Here is a 24,314-nt window from a genome sequence, read left to right on the forward strand (position 1 = left end):
AGAATACATTATAAATTACACGTCTCATTATTAATTAATATAAAAAATGTTATGTGTGTGTGTGTGTTAACTAAATATTATAAAAGCCTAAGAGAAACTATAAAACTACCAACAAAGGATTCAAAACCTGGACTTTCATTGTAATAAAACATGTGTTTTGCCAACTAATCTAACTCACTTCTTGTTAAGATTCATCTCTTTTATTATACTAACACTAAAACTTGTACTATATATACATATATACATACAAAGGTTATATATGTGGTCGGGGAGGGGGAGGGGGAAGCTGCCCCCCTGCCTCCCTTTGGCTCCGTCCCTGATTTTACCTGTCATGTTTACTATTTATTAGTCAAACTAACTTTTTTTTTGATTATTTTCTTTAATTAGTATTTTTATATAATTTTTAAAATTAAAATTTTGTGCATAATAATATATGTAATCTCTAAAATTATATATTTTATATACTAATATTAACCTTAATATTATAAAAAATGAAATAGTAAATATCTTCAGTCAAGTCTTGTTAACCGAATCAGACACAAAATGAGATAGATCATAAAATGTATTGTAGAAAAATCTTATAATAATATCTTAAATAAATAAATAGAAGCCAAGCATCTTGTACTCAGATGACACCTCTTTGGCTCTCCTTTAGCGAATGTCAGGATTGAACCTCGATGGTGGGGTATTGACACTTGGGCTGCAACATATAGAGCAAGTATAAAACAAATATTAACAAAGGTCTTGTGGTCAAGCGGCATAATTGTGATAATTTCAAATAGGATGTCATAGGTTCAAACCCCACCTTAGAGTTAATAGTACTCAACAGAAAAAGATACTACCTTGCAATAGAGTCAATAGTACTCAAACAAAAAAAAAATGACATTATAATTGTATACAATAAGCTATTTTTAGGGGGTCTTTACAAGATTTGAAACTACATCACTCATTACTAAGATGAAATATAAGTACAAGAATTGTTGAGTAAGATTTCCAAAAATACACATTGCGTGATGTGATGAGGAAAGTGCATTATGCATGGTAAATGATTAGGGACACAAACCTTTTGACCGTTAGATAAGAAAATTATATTATCCCAAGTAGTAGTACGTAGCTAGCTAGTATATATTTTAGCAGCCACTAGGAAACAAGAATAGGGAGGTTAGTGAAAGTCGCAATCGTGTTGTGTAATAATCATATCCCTTTAATTTTGTCCTAAGCTACGAGGAGGACATTAAGAAAAGTCCGATGTAGATGAGGTTTAATTATAGTAACGTAGGAGTGGCTGAGGGGAGGAAAGGAGAGAGGAGAGGCTGCTGCTACTTAGACTTTATTAGGTGAGTAATGGCCAAGGGGGAAGGTTACAGCTCATATAATGTGACGGATAGAGAGAGTATTATTGTCACAAGTCAAGGTCTTTGAGGAAATAGAAAGCTCATTGTATGTAGGAATATACTATTGAGTTATTATCGTTACGTAGCTAGGTATCGTTATAAACAATTAGAAAGGAAATACTGGAATAAAAAAGTGGACTATTTTCAAAACTGATGATTAGTTAACATGTTAGAAAGTGATGAATAAAGATGAGAAGAGCAAGTTTCACATTTAGTTATTGACTATTGTGATATTATTTTATTTAGTCGTAGCGTGTTTTAATTTTACTACATTACATCTTTGACTTTCATTTACTTGTCACAATTAGTCTTCTATTTTATTTTTTTATTTTTTTATTTTTGTTTTTGAAAAGGAAGTAAGAGCTTTTATTAAATTAAACATTCAATACAAGGCGGAATTGAAGAAATCCAAACGAAGGGACCAGATTGCGAAAAGGCCGCTCTAGCTATAGCGTGAATACACCTATTCTCTGATCTAGGAACATAATTAAACGACACTACTTCAACATTTAATAAATAATAAGACAACCCCAAGAGCGGAGTTCTTTCCTTAGATTTTTTAGTCAATATGAGAGAGAATAATGAGAAAAAGGAGGGAAGGAAAAAAAAAAAAAACAAAAACAAAAAAGGCATCCAAAGAGCATGGCCTACTAGGTGTGTCCGGTGCGCCGAGCGCACACCATCCAGAAGTTTTTTTTTTTTTTTTTTTTTTTTTTTGTTTTTTTTTTGTTTTTTGTTTTTGTTTTTATAATCTTTGTGGGACCCACAAAAAACCTTCACTCTTGCAAATCAAAATTTTTTTTCTCTGATCTGGTCTCTTTTCTTCCCTCAACCTCACTCTCTTCCAAACTAGCAAAAGAATTCTTAAAAAATTACCGTTACGTTGGAGATGCTCTAAAGAGGGCTCTAATATTGAATTTCATCATTCAAGTCTCTTTTTCTAATATGTAGTTTCTCTCTTTCGTAAACTCTTTTATTTATTGAAGGATAAAATTATTACATGTTAGCCATTTTTATTAAACTGTTAATGACAAAAATTTAAATGGATGACTAATTGCATCAAATCAATGGAAACTAAGGATATAATGAAACAAAATTAAAATAATAGAATGAAGTGTGATAATGTTAGGATAATTGATAATTAAAATTTGAATTTGCTCAAATGAGAATATGTGTGGTACAATTTCACATCATAATAGTGATACATTAGGGTAGCATATATTCCGTTTATGTAAAATATTATCAAAGGTAGTTATTGACTTATTGTAATTATAATTGAAATTTTAGTGAAAATGATAATTTTTGTTTTGTTTTGTTTTTTTTTTTTTTTGTTTTTTTTTTTTTTTTGTTTTTCGTTTTTTAAGTGACGAGGAAAACATGCATTCACTATTCGAGGGTGTATACTAGGTAAACTAATAAACCAGCCTAGGTTGCCTATAGGCCATAGTTAACCGACTCAAACAAAGAAGATCAATAGACCACCACATAGAGTCGAACTTGAAATCGTGTGATTACTATGTCAATAAATTGATCAACTTGCTAGGTTGCCCCTTGAAATATATGCTACCCTAATGTATCACTATTATGATGTGAAATTTTACCACATATTCTTTAGTTATATTTCTTGTAAGTATATTAGACTAAATTAGTTTTTGAGGACACTTAAGTGATATTTATGGCCTCTAACTCTCTGAGTATTAAAGAAGTAACAGTGAACAATTATAATTTGAAGCAAAGTGAAAAATTATAATTTGAAACTTTCTTGAGTCCCAAAACTGTTATATAGCTATTAATGTTGTTTCTTCATAGTAATTCTATTGTAAATTACCAAATTGGTTCATTGAACTCGGGACTTATGTGTCAATCTTGGGACTAAAAATGAAAATACCAATAATTAATAATTGAGAGACTATGAATGTTATTTTCAAATTTTAATAATTATATTTATTGAGCATTTATCATTTAAATAAAATACTTGTAATTATAATTAAGTTATTTTTTTTAAAATGAAGTTATTTTTTCATTGTAAAGAAAAAAACTCACATTACATTTTTTTTTTGAATACTACTGACTCTGTTACAATGCAGTATCTATTCATAACTACTTTTCTCAACCTACTGAAACACAAAGAGTCAATATCGCCCATACTGAGACTCGAATCCATGACCTCTCATATGGAAGGCTCTAACTAACACTCATTTAAATAATTGAGAGAGCTATTATTGGATGTTATTTAAAAATTTTCATTAACTTAAATTAAAGTTGAATGATTGTTTAAAAAGAACAAAAGTTAAATATTCGCCTAAGGCATAGGTTAATATTTGCTATGCACTTATTAATGTATCGATAAAGATTATTGTTGAAGATTTTTTATTTAAAAATAATTAAAAGAGAAAAAAAAAATTAATTGTAAAGAAGTCTAAAACAATAGATTCTGTTGTCCTGCAACGGTGTAAACACTGGTTCAGTTCCGGCATACGCCAAATTACAAAATCTGAGTTTCAAGTGCATGTCTCATGTCTGGCCCATTGCTCCCAACTAACCACTAACCCCCAACCCCACCCCTCCTTATACTATGGACCAGGGTTCACATTTAACCCAGATACATGTGTATATATCTTATATTGTGAGCTTTTGTATATGTGTTATGAAATTCTGTTACCTTAAAAGTATGAATTCTGTATATGAAATAAATTAGTAATTGTGTCTTATGTTATGAATTTACGTGTTTTGTGTTGGAAAATTCTGTGCTTATGAACACAAATTATGTACCTAAATAAGATTTGAAAAATAAGTATATATATAATATGTGTATGTGTCTTTTGTCGTGATTTTTTTGTCTTTGTGTTATAAAATTCTGACCTTACGAGTATGAACTCTGTACCTCATCGTTTTGATCCAGAGTCTATAATTCTATGTGAACCCTAGTCCATGTTTAAAATGAAAATATCTATTTTTTTCTCCTAATTTCCCCTTCTAACATACACTAGTTAATTGGATTATTTATTATTTGATTACAAGTAGGTTGGGACCATTGGGTCAACCACACTCGATGTGATTAAGGAATATTAACAACATTTGCTCGCACGGATTTAGCTTATTGGTTCAGTAGATAATATTTGGGAGAAGAGATCAAAGTTTAAAATTTGACAACGACAGTCACTGCTGAAAATTATTGAATTTCCGACCACCTGAAAGTGATCTTAAATCAAGTTAAAAGCAAAAAGTGGTCGAAAATAACAACAAAGGTTTTTCCGGATACTAAAAGTGGTCGGAACAAGCTAGGATTGGAATGGAAACCAGAAGCACGACTGGGGTCTTCGTTCGACTTGATTTAAGATCACTTTCAGGTGGTCGAAAATTTCATAATTTCCAGTAGTGAGTGTCAGGATTTACATCCTCCCAAATGTTCAGTCGAGCCCGCGCACCCTTAGAGTTGGGAATTCAACCTTTGGGAGAATAATATAAACCACATTAGGAGGAATTACTCAATTATGTAAGTTTGTTACGTTGTTTTACTCCATATATTTTTTACTGTTTTAGAATAAACCTCTATTGTTACCAAAAATGAAAATAATAATAATAAAGAAAAGAGTTTGTCATTTTTACCCCTCGAACAATGGAACTGTAAGCCTGTATTATATTGCAATTTGCCTCATATTCCATGTCTAATTGCTAATTATTTTTGGGAGTAAGAATCACATGTCAATGTATTATTGGTGTCGTTGTTGCTAATAGAGGTTTATTGTTTTATATTAGGGAAAATGGCACTTCTTCCCCTTAAGTTATATACTTATAGCACTTTTTCCCCCTGAATTATTCAAGTGGCTGTTTTTCCCCTGAAATGTTAAATAGACATATTTACCCTTAAAATAAATATTTTATTTATTTTCCTTCTCCAACAAATTATGACCATAATTTGGTTCAAACCAAACAAACACTATAGCAACCAAACCGAAATATTCCAATTACAATTTAGAATCGAAACTCGATATTTAGAGTTTATTAAAATCGCGAACCGGAATGGACGGTTCATGTTCCGAACTGAAAAAATAAAATTCATTTATTTTTGAATTTAGAATATTTAAAATAAAAAATAAAATTTTAAAATAAAGACGGTTCAAAATCGCGAACCTGATCCAGAACCGCCGATTCACGGTTCAAGATCCAATTTTTTTGATTCATAATTTTAATAAATTGAAATCCAAATATTAGGTTCTAGATCTGAATCATAACCGGAAACTTTTAATTCAATTGCTATAGTGTTCGGTTCAGTTTGATCCGAACCGTGGTCATCCCTACGTATACGCGATAATTTGTTGGAGAAGTAAAATAAATAAAATGTTTACTTTAAGGGTAGAAATGTCAATTTAATATATCAGGGAGAAAAACCACCACTTTTAGAATAATTGAGGGGGCTAATGTGCTTACCTAAATAATTGAGGGGGAAAAAGGGCTATAAGTATATAACTCAGGGGGAAAATGTGCCATTTTCCCTTTATATTATATTGTTCAATGAATAAAAATAATGACTTTTATTTAATAATTAATAAATTAAAGTAAAGTGTATTTTGTAACAGTTTGAAGATATAAATTAATAAGATTATAGTTACATAATTAAGAATTTAAAAGTACATCTTCTCCCTTTCTAAAAAAAAAAAAAAAAAAAGAGTACATCTTCTCCCTTTCTAAAAAATATAATTATTTTAGCTGTCTCCTTTATTTATAAACCACGATTTGATCTTAACATAGAGAAGAAAATGGCAATTTTTTTTTTTAAAAAAATATATATATTTTCGATGGTGATTGTCACCTGCTCCATCCATATTGTTATACTAATTTGGAAGAAGGGTTTCTCCTACCCATCACATGTCTTCAACTACTCTTTCTTCAATAACAATTTCCACTTGTTCACAATCAAACAATCCCCAAACAAATAATCTTATCGATCTCATCTTTATGTCTTTTTATTTTTTTTTATTAATTATTAATTATTAATTATTAATTATTATTATTATTAGATATATTGGAGATGGACCTGGAACAAACCGGCCCGCGGAGCAGAGTAAGACGGGTCCAGTTGAACCCGAGGCCCCGAGGTCGAATCCTGTGCTCGGCCTCGGCCTTAGCCTGGGCCTCGGTGTAGGGCTCAGTTTGGCCCCAGGCGGGGCCCGGCCACAAGACTGGGCGCGGTCCAAGTAGTTGCAACTAACTCATTCTTTTTAGGGGTGCGGTTAGGAGACTCTTGACCTCTTGTGTATAAATACAAGTGTAGTTGTCTTGTTAAGACATATCATCATCATCATCTTTGTTGTCCAAAGACATATTCGGTTGTAATCATCTTACAACATTCGTTAATACAAGATTTGTCCCTGTGACACACATTCATTGTCTTTTCATATTATTGTTCGTTTACTTGTCCTATTCTTTAATTATCGAGTTTGTTAATTCATCGGGCCACCTAGATTAATTAAATCTATCAATTATTATTATTATTATTATTATTATTATTATTATTATTATTATTATTATTATTATTATTATTATTATTATTATTATTATTATTATTATCCATGTGGCATTGTTTTGGAATCTTTGAATTGTAACGTTCACATTTATTAATTTATTATAATAATTAATTTACTTTAGCGATTTGTTTAAGTTTTTTATACGACTCTCACCGCCGTATGATGATGACATTTTGTTGTGTCTTTTAGTTTCCATGACTCCATGAGATGCATTTGATTGTCTTTATTAATCAGACAAATTTTTTAATTTTCTTAAAAAAATTAAAAAATGCATTTATTTTTAAATCACTCTAATTTTAAAATTGGGAATATGAAGAATGAAAAATTGAAGAAATTAACATAATAGAAAGGAAATTGGAAGATTGAAGTAAGCTCAACTAAAATATTTCACGTGATTCTAAAAAGGTATTAGTGTATTACGTCCAACACATTTCATTGGAGATAAAAGTTTTTTTTTTTTTTTTTTTTGAGTGAGAAGGAAGACCCCAAACACATTCCGAAGGTGTGCACTAAGTAAATTCCGCCCATAACTAACTTAGGTTGTCCATAACTGACCAACTGAAACCAATAAAGTCAATGGCCACTTCCGTTAAGAGTCAAATTTGTAACCTTATGACTACTACTAAGTCAACACTCTGACCAACTAGATTGAGGTTGCCATTAATAAAAGTGTTTTAGTAGAATTTCACAAGAAAGAAATTATATGCTATACAATTTTAATTAACTTAATTTCTTTTTAGAAGATGAATTGATGTGTGTTATGTTAGTAAATAATAAAAAGGAGAAGTAAATAATAGAAAGTAATAAAGGTAAACCTACGTAGTCGAGAATAAGTGATTGAGGTTGACAACATTGTCTCTTAAGATAATTTTGGGAATAATTTAAATTCAAAGGAAATTATGGTTTTTGGAAATGTTTGTCTACTTTTGAACAAGGTTTGAAGTTTAGACAACTCTACCATATATATTCATCGTCGTGCTATCAGCTTGCGTAGGCCTAGAGTGATGGGATCCGCAATTGAATAGAGATATGATATATCTACCAAAGACAAGCAATATCACATCTGAAATTTTAGTTTGTGTTTTCATATCTCAAGGGGCCTACATTTGATTTTTTTCTTTAAAATATTATAAGCTTATCCTTCTCCAAAGAAAATATAACATGTAAATATTTAGTTTGAAGACAATGAATGTCTAATTTGGAATTAATTCTTGGTGTGCCCTGGCGACGTGTGCACTCATGCACAATATCATGTGCACTACTGTAGAATGCCATCAAAATTGTGTGCACACACGCCACACGCAATACTCATATATTACACTATGCACACATTTACATGGAAATGCACACATACATATCATGTACCACTACAAGCAAATATATGTACTGTAGTGCACAATTTACAATGCACGCGCGCGCACACACACACATATAGACTAGTCTTTTCTTTACGTGATGCGCAAAAATATATGCTTAATGTTTATATTTTAAAAAATAAATAACAAATTTTTACTAATTAAAATATAAATGAAATAAAATTATTTATTATATTAATTGAATATATAATGTCTACAAATATTATTATCATTAAAAAATATAAGAAAAGATATGGTGGATGCATGTGCATGGTAAAAGTAATGAAAAAGATAACGGAAGTTATAATAGTAAGGGTATTTTTGTCAAAAATATTATATAGTACAACTCTAAAAGCACCATGTTCAAAATGGTTAGCACTAAAAACATGGACATAAATTAGGGATATAACTTTGATTGAGACTTATTATGTTTTTAGATAAATGATCAAGTGAAAAAGAAGCTGGAAAATAGGATGTAATCTCATCCATTGATTCAGATCATATCAACGTCCAGAATGAAGCAATTTAAAAAAAAAACGTTGTGGCATTATGGTAATTTTGTGTAAGTTAGTTATTTTTGCTTCTTCCAGACCTTCCAGTGTACATTGTTGTGCCTTAGTTCGTAGGTTATATGTGTTTTTTTTTTTTTTGAATGCTACTGGCTGCCTTAGTTCGTAGGTTATATATATATATATATATATATATATATATATATATATATATATATATATATATATATATATATATATATATATATATATATATACTAGTTTTTTACGCGCATTGCGCGATTGGGATAATGCCCAATGTTTTTTTTTTTTTTTTTTTTTTTTTTTTTTTTTTTTTTTTTAATAAGTACTTTAAAGTATATCAAGACAAGATTATATTGAAATTATTCATGCACAGATAATTGACTGTTAAATTTGCGTATTTAAATAGGCAATTCTAAGTTTACAAATGCAAGATAATATAGTCAACATTGATTATAATTGTCAATAAAATAATTGTATAGGTATGGTTGAAACTAAATACGGGATATAAGGGAGAGCAAATAAAAATTAGGGCATAAAATATTAAATATATACTAATATTGAAGAGCTAAATGGTGGTTATCAAATAAGGACATTGCGAGATAGTTTCCCACTTTAATTTGTTGTGTGATTTGAATATCTTTGTGTCAATAAATCTCTGAAGTAGTTAATATGATTGGCTTAATTATATATATATTTTTATTTTTTAAAAACAATTATTATTATTATTATTATTATTATTATTATTATTATTATTATTATTATTATTATTATTATTATTATTATTATTATTATTATTATTATTATTATTATTATTATTATTATTATTATTATTATTATACCATTAAGTCATTTTACATGTTAATCTAAACAACTAATTTTTACATTAGAGAAATATAAAGACAATATAACTAATAAAATTATTTCTCTTAATTAATTTATTGATAATGAATAATTTTTTTTTTTAATAAAGACATTGTAGGGACAATTTAACGAATATAAGAAATTGATGAAATTGAATGTAAAAAATTTTTATATTGGAGAAAAATAAATACAATATAACTAATAAAATTATTTTTCTTATTTAATTTATTGATAATGAATAATTTTTTTTTTTTTGAATAAAGACATTGTAGACACATAATTCTAAATTAAAGAAATGCATATGTATTTTTTTTTTGTTGTAGCTACTAAATTATTATTTATAATTTAATATGAGTAAATTAGAGTACTAATTATGCCAACTTTGATTGGGATGGGGTTCGAACCTAAGACCTTTCTTATTAAAATCAATGAGTAAGTTAACAGTGAACTAACAGAAATTAATGGAAAAGATAATATTTAACGGAAAAGTTAACGGATAATCATATTCATTAAGGATAAATTAGGAAATCTTAAAGAAAAAATTAAAATCTGATCAATCTGAGCCATTCATTTGAATAAAAAATTTGACCGCCATTTTTTCTACCCATTATAGACCTAACTCTCTTGGGCTCTTATTAGTATAGTAGATGTAGTATCTGTTCCAACTGAAACACAAAGAACCAATAATGCCTCCACTAAGGCTCGAACTCACAACCTTCCAAATGAAAGTCCAACCCGGGTCCCATTAGACCACATAATCTTGGTATATATATAAATACCAGCAAGTGCATCCACTTATACACAACCATGCACCCATCAAATCCATTACTTTATAACACAACTTTGCAAGAAACTGTGACCTACACTTGAACATACGATTGCCGCTCAATAAAACTGTGTACACATAAATCTCAGCACATGCACCCATTTATTCACAAAGCATGCACACAAAAAACTCATTACTTTATACCGCAACCTTGCAACTAACCAATTCTTGGATTCACACTACAAATGCCACTTACTAAACTTGTGCACACATAAATTCCAGCAAATGCATCCACTTACCAACAACAATAAAAATAGGAATAAAATGACCACATCAAACCCATTACTTTACGCACACATCAAATGTCATTCGACTTAAATTCGAAAATAAGAAATGGACTTAATATGCAAAAAAAAAAAAAGAAAAAAAAAGGACACTATGCCAACTCCAGAAAATTCCTTTAATTTCAATCCATACTCTTGAAAGATTAGAACAATGTCCAGCAATGATACTTTATACCATGGTCTGATGTTCAACATTTAAACAGAACAATTTTAGCTATTGAGAATTAGTCTTTACCATCATAACAAAGGATTTGTCTTAGGACATCACAAAATAGTATACATTTTACAAGAAAAAAATAAAATTCAAGTACTCAAGAAGTCTCATATATGCTACTGAATATCAGAACCATAATTAAAAGCCCCCAAAATGGAAACTCAAACATGAAAATCTGCAAAAGAAAAACTGTGGTTTAGACCCAAGCTATTTTATTATTGTGCTTTGTCCAATTTCAGCATTCTACATCTAAATTCAGCATTCTACATCCACGAGGGAAGTGATAAAACAAGCTGTTAGTATACTCATACTAGAACCACAATCTATAAACCCCTTCTATTTCCGCCTCACCCGCTCCCCGTGAACCACCGTACGCAACCCCCAATTAATCGCAGGAAATCGAACCACCGTGTACCACCGCCCCAGCCCCGCGCAACACACCGTACACAAAAAATGAGCAAAAAATTGCAAGGTAGAGAAAGGGGGAAAAATAGCTGGACCTACAGCTCTAGAAGGTGGACCCCGACGCTTTGCTCCACCGCGAACCCCGCCAGCGACCATCGTCCGTGCAGTTGATGACGAACCCTTTCGATGGCGTGGAAAGCGTTGGAAGACGCAAGGTCACGACAGAGAGAGAGACCGTCCGTGAAACTCTTCTTCCAAACAGTCCGTGAAATTCGAAATTACGGATGGTAATAGAATTACAGTAGGATTAGAACTGATTAACCCAAAACACAAAACCCCCAAAATACACCCTTAACATAAAACAGGCAACCGGTTTAATAAAACACGCATCAAAGCAGAGATTAAATCCTGGCCATCCAATCTTAAAATCCAACGATCCCAACAAATTCATACGTTTGTATTTTAAGGACTGTTTTTATTTGAATCTAATCCTATATATATATATATATATATATATATATATATATATATATATATATATATATATATATATATATATATATATATATATATATATATATAAATTTTAAAAAACATTTGATCTTGATTGAATCACTAATTACTAATTTTAGTTGAATATTGTGATCATTTATGATTGGGAAAATAGCACTTTCTCTCCCTGAGTTATATACTTATAGCACTTTTCCCCCCTGAATTATTCAAGTGGCTGTTTTCCCCCCCTGAAATGTTAAATTGACATATTTACCCTTAAAATAAATAGAGCAAATTACACTTTTTGTCCTATGACTATAGGAGGCGTGTTAATTTTGGTACGTGACTTTTAAAACTAACAATTTAGTCCTTTAACTATGATTTTTTTAGCAGATTTGATCCTTCTGGCCAAATTACCGGTAAAAATTGGCCGGAAAAATGTAAACTTTTTAAAAAATTTTATTTATGGGGGCAAAACGGTCATTTTAAGTTGTAAAAAAAGAAAAATTATTTGTTATCACTGTTACACTCTGTGTTACGCCAGCCGACGGATAGGAAGTCCAGTTCGACAGCTCGAACTTGAGACAAGCAATGATGAGTCGCGCCATGTCACCAGTTTCTAGAAACACAGAGCGTAACAGCAATCGCGATGGCTCGTGGAAATCATCTCACAATTTTGAATATAGAAACTCGTCGACGTCGGTGAAAATCATCCATGTACACGAGCTATTAGCGTAAAATGATCGGTTTTCCCCCAAGAATAAAAACTTTAAAAGGTTTACATTTTCCGGCCAATTTTCACCGGTGATTTGGCCGGAAGGACCAAATCTGCTAAAAAAATCATAGTTAAAGGACTAAATTGTTAATTTTAAAAGTCACGTACCAAAACTAACACGCTCCCTATAGTCATAGGACCAAAAGTGTAATTTGCTCAAATAAATATTTCATTTATTTTTCTTTTCCAACAAATTATGACCACGATTTGGTTCATATTGAACAGACACTATAGCAACCAAACAAAATATTCTAATTACAATTTAGAATCAAAACCCGATATTTAGAGTTTATTAAAATCGCAAAGCAGAACAGTCAGTTCATGTTCTGAACTGAAAAAAATAAAATACATTTATTGTTGAATTTAGATTACTTTAAAATAAAGACGGTTCAAAATCGCAAACCGGATCCAGAACCGCCGGTTCACGGTTCAGGATCCAGTTTTTTCGATTCATAATTTTAATAAACTGAAATCTAAATATTGGGTTCTAGATCTGAATCGTAACCGGAAACATTCAATTCGATTGCTATAGTGTCCGGTTCATCCCTACGTATAGGCAATAATTTGTTGAAGATGAAAAATAAATAAAATGTTTACTTTAAGGGTAGAAGTGTCAATTTAATATATCAAGGGGGAAAACAATCACTTTTAGAATAATTGAGGGGGCTAATGTGCTTACATGAATAATTGAGGGGAAAATTGTGCTATTAACATATAATTCAGGGGGAAAAAGTGTCATTTTCCCTTTATGATTTATGTTGAAGATCGTGCATTAAATTTAGTCTTTTCAATAATTATTTCGTATTTTCTACCTTACCATGTACATTTCTGCCTATCTAGAGTTCCAGTGCACATTGTTCATTCTTCTAGAGCACATTGTTGTGCCTTCAACTATTAAACCTTACCATACACATTTTTGTCTTTCTAGAGTTCCACTGCATATTTTCCTTTCTTCCAGAGCACATTGTTGTGCCTTCAACCTTTAAGATCGTATGTGTTATATATATATATATATATATATATATATATATATATATATATATATATATATATATATATATATACATATATATATATATATATATATATATATATATGAAGAGCATTTGATCTTGAATGAATCACTAATTAATAATTTTAGTTGAATATTGTGATCTTTTTTTATTCGTGTTAAAAATCATGTATTAAATTTAGTCTTTTCAATAGTTGTATATTTTGGTGCTTTACAGTGCACATTTTTGTCTTCCAGTGCACATTGTTATGTCTTCCGGAGCACATTGTTGTGCCTTCCAGTGCACATTGTTGTGGATCGCGTGTGGCGATTTTTTTTTTTTTTTTTTAAATGAGCTTGTGAATGGCTGAGATGAAACCGTACATTTCACCTGTGGTTTCTTTTGCACTTGAACCCTTTCATATATTGGGTATTGGGGCATGATCTTGTGTAGGCCTAGAGTTGTCAATGCGGGCTGGCGGGGCGGGCTAAAAAGCCCGCCAAGAATACGGGCCTAGGTAGGGGCAGCCCGCCCCGCCCCCCTTAGGCCCGCGGGCCCCCGCCAAAGCCCGCCTGTTTTTTTTTTTTTTTTTTTTTATCATGTGTCCCTAAATTCTAAACTCTAATGTGACTATGTTAACAACTTAATTGCTATCTACTTAAAACACTTATTCATAAAAAAAAAAAACATAAATTCGTTCATCACGTCACGACAACAATGACACCAATAGGGGTAAGTATAATTACCGAAAAACCGATAACCAATAATCGAACCAATCGATAATTTCAGTTATCGATTATAAGGCAAAAAAAAATTTGATTATTCGGCTATTCGGTTATGAAGGTGTAATAACCGCGATCACCGAATAACCGACACTATTATTTATATTATTATATATATATATATATATATATATATATATATATATATATATATATATATATATATATATATATATATATATATATATATATAACTAAAAAAATGGCGGGCTAGCCCGCCAACCCGTCAGCCCGCCCCGCCAAGCCCGCGGGCTAGGCGGGGCGGGCAAAAATGTCCGTTTTTAAAACGGGCTTCAAAAACACGAGCCCACCCCGTCTTTTTGGCGGGCGGGGCGAGAAAGCCTGGCGGGCTAAGCCCATTTTGATGGCTCTGTGTGCAGTTATTGCTTCCCGTGCGGTCGTGCCGACATGCCAGAGCCGTATGATGATCTGAGCTCAAACGAATGGAAATCAATGAAGAGGAGAAAATAAATTGTGGTTATTTTGTAATTTCATGTAACATGTATATTTCGGTGGTGCAGTACGTGTTAACGAATGGAAATCAATGAAGAGGAGAAAATAAGTTGTGGCAATTTCATAATTTCACGCAACATGTATATTTTGGCGGTGCAATACATGTTAGTGTGCAGTATGAATGGAAATCAATGAAGAGGAGAAAATAAGTTGTGGCAATTTCGTAATTTCATGCAACATGTATTTTTGGCGGTGCAATACATGTTAGTGTGTGGTACGAATGGAAATCAATGAAGAGGAGAAAATAAATTGTGGCAATTTCGTAATTTCATGCAACATGTATATTTCGGTGGTGCAATACATATTAGTGTGTGGTACGAATGGAAATCAATGAAGAGGAGAAAATAAATTGTGGCAATTTCGTAATTTCATGCAACATGTATATTTCGGTGGTGCAATACGTGTTAACGAATGGGAATCAATGAAGAGGAGAAAATAAATTGTGGCAATTTCGTAATTTCATGCAACATGTATATTTCGGTGGTGCAATACGTGTTAACGAATGAGAATCAATGAAGAGGAGAAAATAAGTTGTGGCAATTTCATAATTTGACATGTTAGTATGTGGTGCACTTGATCTGTAATAGAGAGTAGTGCAACACGACTCTTACAAAGGAATAAGGGGATACCCCAAATCTACGCTTACACCAATGCTCAAACCCTAAACCTCCTAGGTAAGAAAACAATCGGATACCAATGGACCACAAAGACCTTAGTACCCAACTAGTCTATATATATATATATATATATATATATATATATATATAAACAAGTGAACAACAGAGCACTCTAAAAAATAAAAAAGAATTGTTCGAAATGTCGAATGTTGTTGGCAAAACTGACCGGAAACCCGGCGACTGGCAGACAGCAGTCCCGGCCCCATATGTATGATTGTACAAACAATGAATGTATCCTCCATTAGTGGGGAATTTATGAATTTCAGATAACGGGTGAGTGTCACATCCAACTTATAATAATTTTGATTTTAGTACACACAGATATGCAAAAATTTCAATGCTCGTGACCCGTCGTGTGTTATAAATATGTGTACTGTCCAGGAAAAAGTATTTAAATATTTGTCCATATATCTCAATCAGCCACATAAAATAGTAAATAATCCAACCAAACATTTCACGACATTAATTACTGTAATAAGGTAACTAATGGAAATATAGTTTCTAAACTTAATTAGGTCCTACAGCAATCAAAGATAAGTTCAAGACTAATTAAAGTATGACACGGCAGTGCGTGAGCAATCTCTCAAAGTGAGGGGCTCCTTGTGCTCAGTAAGCACATGTTTAGTTTTTGTGTTCATCTGAGTTATCATGATTTACATCATCTTAGATGCTCTGTTGAATCGGTGCCTGAGGGGCCATTGGGGTTGGGGATTAAACCTTTTGGAAACAACAAGAATAATTAAAGTATGTGAATCACTGCCAATTACTATGTAGTATAATAACACTTTATTACTATTCCAAATGAGTAATCACTATGTAGTATGTATTGTGATGACACTTTATCACTATTCCAAATAAATGATTACATGATAAAAAAAGCATGGAAATCACTATAAGCTCAACAAATTTTACTTTTGGAAGATGTTTAATTCTTGTTATCTAACATATTTTTTTTAAAGTAATGTAACATTAGAATATATATATATATATATATATATATATATATATATATATAGAATAAAGTTCAAATGCGGCGGGGTCTTCCCGTGCGGCGGTGCGACGAAATTTCAGAATACACCAACAGTGTTAACAATATGCACCAACAATGTAATAAAAGCACACCACAATGAAATGCAATAAAACATCACAAAATACACAACAGACTCAAAAAAAAATACACCATATAACTCACCACCCCCAATGGTGTATGTCCGAACAGTGTATGGTGTTTTTACTCACACCTAATGGTGTGTGTTTGGTGATGCAGGGCTCTGTTTACTCTGTTTTGTGCTCTGTATTTTCCTAACGTTGATAGTGCATATTTGTTGAACTATTGGTGTTGCCGCACCGTAAGAAATCGCCGCAAGACACTGCCACACCTGAACTCGCCTATATATATATATATATATATATATATATATATATATATATAATAGGCGTTCAATTACCTTTATGTTACATTTCAAAGGAATATTACTTGTGTACGTGTCACATTAATATGCTATCTTCACTTCTCTAAAGTTTTGCAAGAGTATAAAAACTATATTATACTCTCATGCCTCATTTTATCTGTCATACTTACTATTTATTGGTCAAACTAATTTCTTCTTTGTTTATTTTCTTTAGTATTTTTTACTCATTTTTAAATTTAATTTTTTGTGTTTGATAGTACTTTTAGTGTAATTTTTAAATATATAAATTGTGTATACTAACATTAAACTTAATACTATGAAAATTTAAATTAAAAATAACTCAAGACAAACCTCGGTAATCGAACCAGACACATATAATGGGACGGAGGGAGTAACATTGTTTTTTCTACTTTGCCCTTCAAAAAGATCCTACTAAAAGAAGAGAAGCATGATACTGGGATAACCCTAGCAAAGATGACTAATGATACAAACTTGTAATTGTAAGATCACAAGTTCAAATTCTAGCTTTCTTGATTTGAGTCGGTCAACTATAGGTCTAAACTGGTAACAGAATTTACTTAATACATATCCTCAGATAGTAACTATGACTCTCTGAGTTTCCTTCGTCACCCGATACGGAAAGCATGGTATAAGATTCCTCGAAACAAGCGCTTCACAGAAAACATCATCACACATTTAATGACAAGTAGTACACATTTTTCTCAATAAAGTTTCGTAAAATGTGAGTACATACTACTTCTTTTTTTTTTTTTTTTTTTTTTTTTTTTTTTTTTTTTTTTGAGGATAGTACATAATATATTTTGTGTTTTAACCATAACACTTAAAAAATTAATTAATCAATCAACAAATGTTTATTACACTAATAATTGAAACGATAGAAACGTACATGTAACACGAGAGAAGTTTATTTGAAATATAATTAATTATTTTTTGCCTATGAACTTTCAAGTAAAGTTCAGTAGACTAATAATTGGATGGTGATGAAGTATGATGAGTATCTTTTGCTTAATTAGTCACGACAATTGAAACGTTTATTAATTAATTAGGTAGTGTAATTGTGGAATGGATTGAAAAAAAACATATCATCTTTGACGTTTTTTTCTTAAATTAAATTTTTAAAGAAAAAATTGAAATTGAATTGCGTAAGGCATGTGGGAGTGAAGAAAAGCAGGTTGCGTATGTAGACTAAAAAACAATTCAAAGTCCAAAGAAGAGAATACATATATTAGCTAAGCATTTTCCAACAAAGTGTGTCCTCACTCCTCACATGGTATAAAGTTAAAAAAATAAAAAATAAAAAAACAACTTTTGGGAAAAATAAAGTTAACTTTTACTTTGAGAAGGTATGCAATTATTAAAGCAATCGATTATTCTGTGTATTGTCATCAAAAGTAAAAATTTACATTGTTACAAGGTTGAATCCCAACTCGAAGCTAAGGGCCCCACGTCTCAGTCTGACAGAGCATCTGAGAGAATATAAATAATGGTAACTTGGTTGAACACAGAGACTAAACCTTTACTTTGAGAGATTGCTCCACACTGTCGCTGGTGAGACTCGATCCCGAATCATTGTTTAAAGTAAAAGTTAACATGTAGTAAGTATTGAGAGAGCTTTTGAAAATAAATAATTTCTTTTAAATTCAATTTAGAAAAATATGTGCCAACATTATGTCTCGATTGCATGATGCCCAATAATTCACGTACCCTAATACTAATTGTCGGGATCAAACCCCACATACTAGCAGTCAGCGTTACGTTAGGTTTTAATTAATAGCAAAATGTTGGATTCCTCCAAACCTCTACTTAATAATATATATACAATGGGTCATAGAGGTGAAAGTTTGGAAGAATGACCAGGGATCGAGTCTCACCCGCGGCAGTGTGGGAGCAACCTCTCAAAGTGAGGGGGGTTCCTTGGACGCAGTGAGCAAAGGTCTAGCCTCTGTGGTTCATGTTCAGTTGAGTTACCATGATTTACATCCTCCCAAATGTTCTGTCGGGTCGGGGTTGAGGTTCTTCCTTTTGGAAGAATAATATATATACAATGGGAACAATAATATATATACAAGAACTCGATCTGATTTGGAGTTTGAAAAAAATTATTTATATACAGTTTTTTTTTTTTAAAGGGAAAAAGTAACTTTATATACATAGTATTATGAATTCTGCTTTAAAAAATTATGTGGGGTACGGTTTGTATGAATACTTTTCATAAAAGTGATGAATATTGAGTTTAAATGTGTTATGAACATTGTACTAGTTAACATTTACTATTAAAAATTTTGTACCATTTAATGTGACTCCCCTTTGCTCATAATGGGGCGTTAAAATGTTTAATTACATTCTTAATTAGTCGTTTTGATTGTTAAGGTAGGTCTGAAGAAAGTACGATGAAAAATAAATTTAAAAGAAAGAAATTAAATTGCAAATAGAAACACATTATGTATAATTATTGTAGTGTATAGTTTTGATGGCACAAAGCACGAAAGAGTACAAAAGAAATATCTGACCATATATTATAACAAATTCAAATTGAATCAAACAAGCACATCCCTATACAGGAGAGGAATAAATTATGCTAATTATTTGGAATTGCTATTAAATAAGAAATTCAACAAACCACTCCCACGTGATGACACAAGAAACAAAACGTGCAAGAAAGCCACTAGAGAAGAAGAAGCCAACTGGTCCAATGTGTAGGGCAATGAGCTTTGAAGTTCAATATTCAAGACCTTATTATTGAATAAATTAAATGCCTCATCTGATTGTTCTTTGATTCTTCGCCTCTTGAAGCCTCCACTTATTGCTGCCACTAAACCGAAATCTGCAGAATTGAGAAGAATGCAAATGTAATTAGAGAACTATTGGAATGTTGATAATCTGAATTACAGTAATATAGTGTAATAAGAGTAATTAATATATATAAGTGTGTAACTTACATGACTGATCATGGAGAGTGGTTGAGGTTTGGTTGTTTAGTAGTGTGTTGGTGGTGGTGGAGAAGCATAAATGTACACAGGTGGAGGAGGAGACTTCACCGGTGGTGGAGGTGAAGTGTAGTGGTATGGTGGAGGAGGAGACTTCACCGGTGGGGGAGGTGAAGTGTAGTGGTATGGTGGGGGAGGTGATGGTGATGGTGGAGGAGGGGAGTGGTAATAGTAGGGAGGAGGAGGAGATGGAGATGGTGGTGGTGGAGATTTGTAGTAATAAGGTGGTGGAGGAGACGGCGAAGGTGGAGGAGGGGACTTGTAGTAGTAAGGTGGTGGAGGAGACGGCGAAGGTGGAGGTGGTGATTTGTAGTAGTATGGTGGTGGAGGTGATGGGGATGGTGGAGGTGGAGACTTGTAGTAATAGGGTGGTGGAGGTGAAGGTGATGGTGGAGGTGGTGACTTGTAGTAGTAAGGTGGTGGAGGTGATGGGGATGGTGGAGGTGGAGACTTGTAGTAGTAGGGTGGAGGAGGAGAAGGTGACGGTGGAGGTGGGGACTTGTAGTAGTAAGGTGGGGGAGGTGATGGAGATGGTGGTGGTGGGGACTTGTAATAGTAGGGTGGAGGAGGTGATGGGGATGGTGGTGGTGGGGACTTGTAGTAGTAGGGAGGAGGAGGTGATGGGGATGGTGGAGGTGGAGACTTGTAGTAGTATGGTGGAGGAGGTGATGGGGATGGTGGTGGTGGAGATTTGTAGTAGTAGGGTGGAGGAGGGGATGGTGATGGTGGAGGTGGTGACTTGTAGTAGTAAGGTGGGGGAGGTGATGGGGATGGTGGAGGTGGAGACTTGTAGTAGTAAGGTGGTGGTGGTGATGGAGATGGTGGAGGTGGAGACTTGTAGTAGTAGGGTGGAGGAGGTGATGGTGATGGTGGAGGTGGGGACTTGTAGTAGTATGGAGGAGGCGGTGATGGTGATGGTGGAGGAGGGGACTTGTAGTAGTAAGGTGGTGGAGGTGATGGGGATGGTGGTGGTGGAGATTTGTAATAGTAAGGTGGTGGGGGAGATGGTGAGGGTGGTGGTGGAGATTTATAATAGTAGGGAGGATGGGGTTTTGGTGATGGTGGTGGAGGAGACTTGTAATAATAGTGTGGTGCAGGTGTGGGTGAAGGTGGTGGTGGAGACTTATAGTAGTAAACCGGTGCAGGTTTAGGTGATGGAGGTGGGGGTGACTTGTAGTAGTAAACTGGTGCAGGTTTTGGTGATGGGGGTGGGGGTGATTTGTAGTAGTAAACCGGTGCAGGTTTAGGTGATGGGGGTGGCGGTGACTTGTAGTAGTAAACCGGTGCAGGTTTAGGTGATGGGGGTGGCGGTGACTTGTAGTAGTAAACCGGTGCAGGTTTAGGTGATGGGGGTGGCGGTGACTTGTAGTAGTAAACCGGTGGAGGTTTTGGTGATGGGGGTGGCGGTGACTTGTAAACGTAAGGTGGGTGAGGATGAGTTGGTGTTGGCGGGGGTGGAGACTTGTAATAATAAGCAGGTGGTGGCGGGGATTTGTAAACATAAGTGGGAGATGGTGGGGGAGGAGACTTGTAGTAGTAAGGCGTAGGGGTTGGCTTAGGCTTTGGCTTCTCACACTCTTCATAAGGAGTCTTTGGGGCATAAGCAAACGGTTTCGCATAAAGAACAACTTCATTTTCGGTCTTTGACTTCACTTTGAGCTTAGCACCCTTAATACCCCAATGAAGATTTGTGGGGATGCTGCATTTAGAGTGCTTTGGTGGTGCATGAAGCTTGGCCTTGCATGCATTTGCTCCATATTTTCCATACTCAAAACCTTCAACAGTCACACTAAATTTGCCATTAATTTTGGTTGTTCCATATGCCTTAATTTTCTTCTCACCAGCCTGGCAAGTTACCTCAACAACAGCACCTGCTCCATATATATTTTAACAAAATTATTAATCCATATAACCAAATGAGGGAAAATAAAAATCACTATAAATACTCAAATTCTAGGTATTTTATTTATTTAATTTAATTATTAATTTAGAAGAATATTCCTGCCATCTCATCAGAATGTCACCATCCAATACGATTAATTTAATGTGGTTAGTGGTTACATTAACTAATCTTGTACTGGTCAGTTTATGTTCATTTACAGCAATTAAGGATTAAGCTAACACAAGTCTTATGTTTAATTATTAGCTTTGAAAATCGTAAAGCTTATTTCTTTGCCAGCGAAGACCGTTTGTACATATTATAAAATTTGTTTTCATCAATAATTAACTAAATAATTGCATTCAAAAAAAAAAAAAAAACTAAATAATTAATCTTTAATCAGTCGAATCTTAACTTTAAAAAAAATAAATTTCAGATGTTTAAAACAAATACTAATAATATATTAACACTTAATCTAATTAATCTTCCACGTTTTTTTTTTTTTTTGTTTTTGTCTTTTCTCTCTTTTATTAAGTCTGTATATATGTATTTGGTGGAGGGTATTTTTGTAAAAACCAGAAACCATAAGCTAAATTGAGGGACATGCATGATTAGAAAGAAACAGAGAAATACTGTTAAGGAATTATGAATTGTTTTTACCTTTGAGATGTTTCTTGTCGTGGGATTTCTCTGGCTTTTCCCAATCATAGCACCTGAAGCAGTAAACTTTTCCGACAACCTTGACAATGAGGTGGTGATGGGGAGGATAGTAATGGGTAGGTGGTGGTGGGGAGGTGTAGTAATATGGTGGAGGAGGAGATTTAACCGGCGGTGGTGGAGAGTTGTAGTAGTATGGTGGAGGGGGAGATTTAACTGGTGGTGGGGGAGAGTGGTAGTAGTATGGTGGAGGAGGTGACTTCTTTGGTGGTGGTGGAGAGTTGTAGTAGTATGGAGGAGGAGGAGATTTCACCGGTGGTGGTGGGGAGTGGTAGTAGTACGGTGGTGGAGGAGATTTAACTGGTGGTGGTGGAGAATGGTAGTAGTATGGTGGAGGAGGAGACTTCTTTGGCGGTGGTGGAGAATTGTAGTAGTATGGTGGAGGAGGAGACTTCTTTGGTGGTGGTGGAGAATTGTAGTAGTATGGAGGGGGAGGAGATTTAACTGGTGGTGGTGGAGAGTTGTAGTAGTATGGGGGAGGAGGAGATTTGACTGGTGGTGGTGGAGAGTGGTAGTAGTATGGTGGAGGAGGAGATTTAACTGGTGGTGGTGGAGAATGGTAGTAGTATGGTGGTGGTGGAGATTTCTTGGGAGGAGGTGGAGAATTGTAGTAGTACGGAGGAGGAGGAGATTTCACTGGTGGTGGTGGAGAATGGTAGTAGTATGGAGGAGGAGGAGACTTCTTAGGTGGTGGTGGAGAATTGTAGTAGTATGGTGGAGGAGGAGACTTCTTTGGTGGTGGTGGAGAGTGGTAGTAGTATGGTGGAGGAGGAGAAGGAGAGGGTGGTGGAGGAGACTTGTAGTAATAAGGTGGTGGGGGAGAGGGTGAAGGGGGAGGGGGAGATTTGTAATAATAAGGCGGTGGAGGTGATGGAGACGGTGGAGGAGGAGATTTATAGTAGTAAGGTGGAGGTGGAGATGGGGAAGGTGGGGGAGGAGACTTATACTCATAAGGCGGAGGTGGTGAAGGTGACGGTGGTGGTGGAGACTTGTAGTAATACGGCGGTGGCGGAGAGGGAGAAGGTGGCGGGGGAGATTTGTACTCGTAAGGTGGCGGAGGTGAAGGAGATGGTGGCGGGGGAGACTTATACTCATAAGGCGGGGGCGGTGAAGGTGACGGAGGGGGAGGAGACTTATACTCGTAAGGCGGAGGAGGTGAAGAGTAAACATAAGGATCATTGCCGGAGACCACACTCGCAGCAGCCAATACAACCAATGCCACTAACATTTGTGGCAAAAGACGACCCCTCCGGGGGCCGCCGCCGTGACCAACCATTTTCACCGGCCGGAAAAGGCTCCACCAATGCCGGCTGTACCAATGAGACCAAATATATATAAAACTTTGAATACCAAAATTATCTACAGACCTATAAAAGTTTGTGTTCTCTCAGTTGAGAGGTGATGAAGAGGCAATGAATCCCCAAACCATTTATAGTGCAAATTTTGTTCCAATAGTCGTTGGAGTGGAGCTGTCAATTTGGGACCAATTCAATTAATCAAACTAGTACTATAATATTTTCTTTTTCTTTTTAAGAAAACAATACAAAGACAATTCGAACATATAAATTCATATAATTCTAAATAACAGCTGGACAAGCCCAATATTTAAACACCATATCTGGGTCACTTTGAAATTTTCTTTGTATTTTTTTGTACCAGCTAATTAC

The 24,314-nt window shown here is 33.9% G+C and overlaps 1 protein-coding gene across 2 annotated transcripts; it reads right to left on the reverse strand.

The window, feature by feature from the left end:
• Nucleotides 1–19,503: 19,503 nt before the first annotated feature.
• LOC109167927 (extensin-2-like) lies at nt 19,504–24,060 on the reverse strand. Of its 2 annotated transcripts, XM_019317003.1 has the most exons (4): nt 22,591–24,060; nt 21,514–21,922; nt 20,004–21,414; nt 19,504–19,888 (listed from the first exon to the last, which is right to left on the reverse strand). In XM_019317003.1, exons 1-3 carry the CDS (start codon nt 23,921–23,923, stop codon nt 20,040–20,042), a joined length of 3,117 nt encoding a protein of 1,038 aa, XP_019172548.1. In that variant the 5' UTR covers nt 23,924–24,060; the 3' UTR covers nt 19,504–19,888; nt 20,004–20,039. The 2 variants fall into 2 exon arrangements, with proteins under 2 accessions (XP_019172548.1, XP_019172547.1); XM_019317002.1 differs by having other exon boundaries at nt 20,004–21,922.
• Between the last annotated feature and the right edge of the window lie 254 nt (nt 24,061–24,314).

This window comes from Ipomoea nil, unplaced genomic scaffold (assembly GCF_001879475.1).
Source record: "Ipomoea nil cultivar Tokyo-kokei standard unplaced genomic scaffold, Asagao_1.1 scaffold3170, whole genome shotgun sequence".
Taxonomy (NCBI): Eukaryota; Viridiplantae; Streptophyta; class Magnoliopsida; order Solanales; family Convolvulaceae; genus Ipomoea; species Ipomoea nil.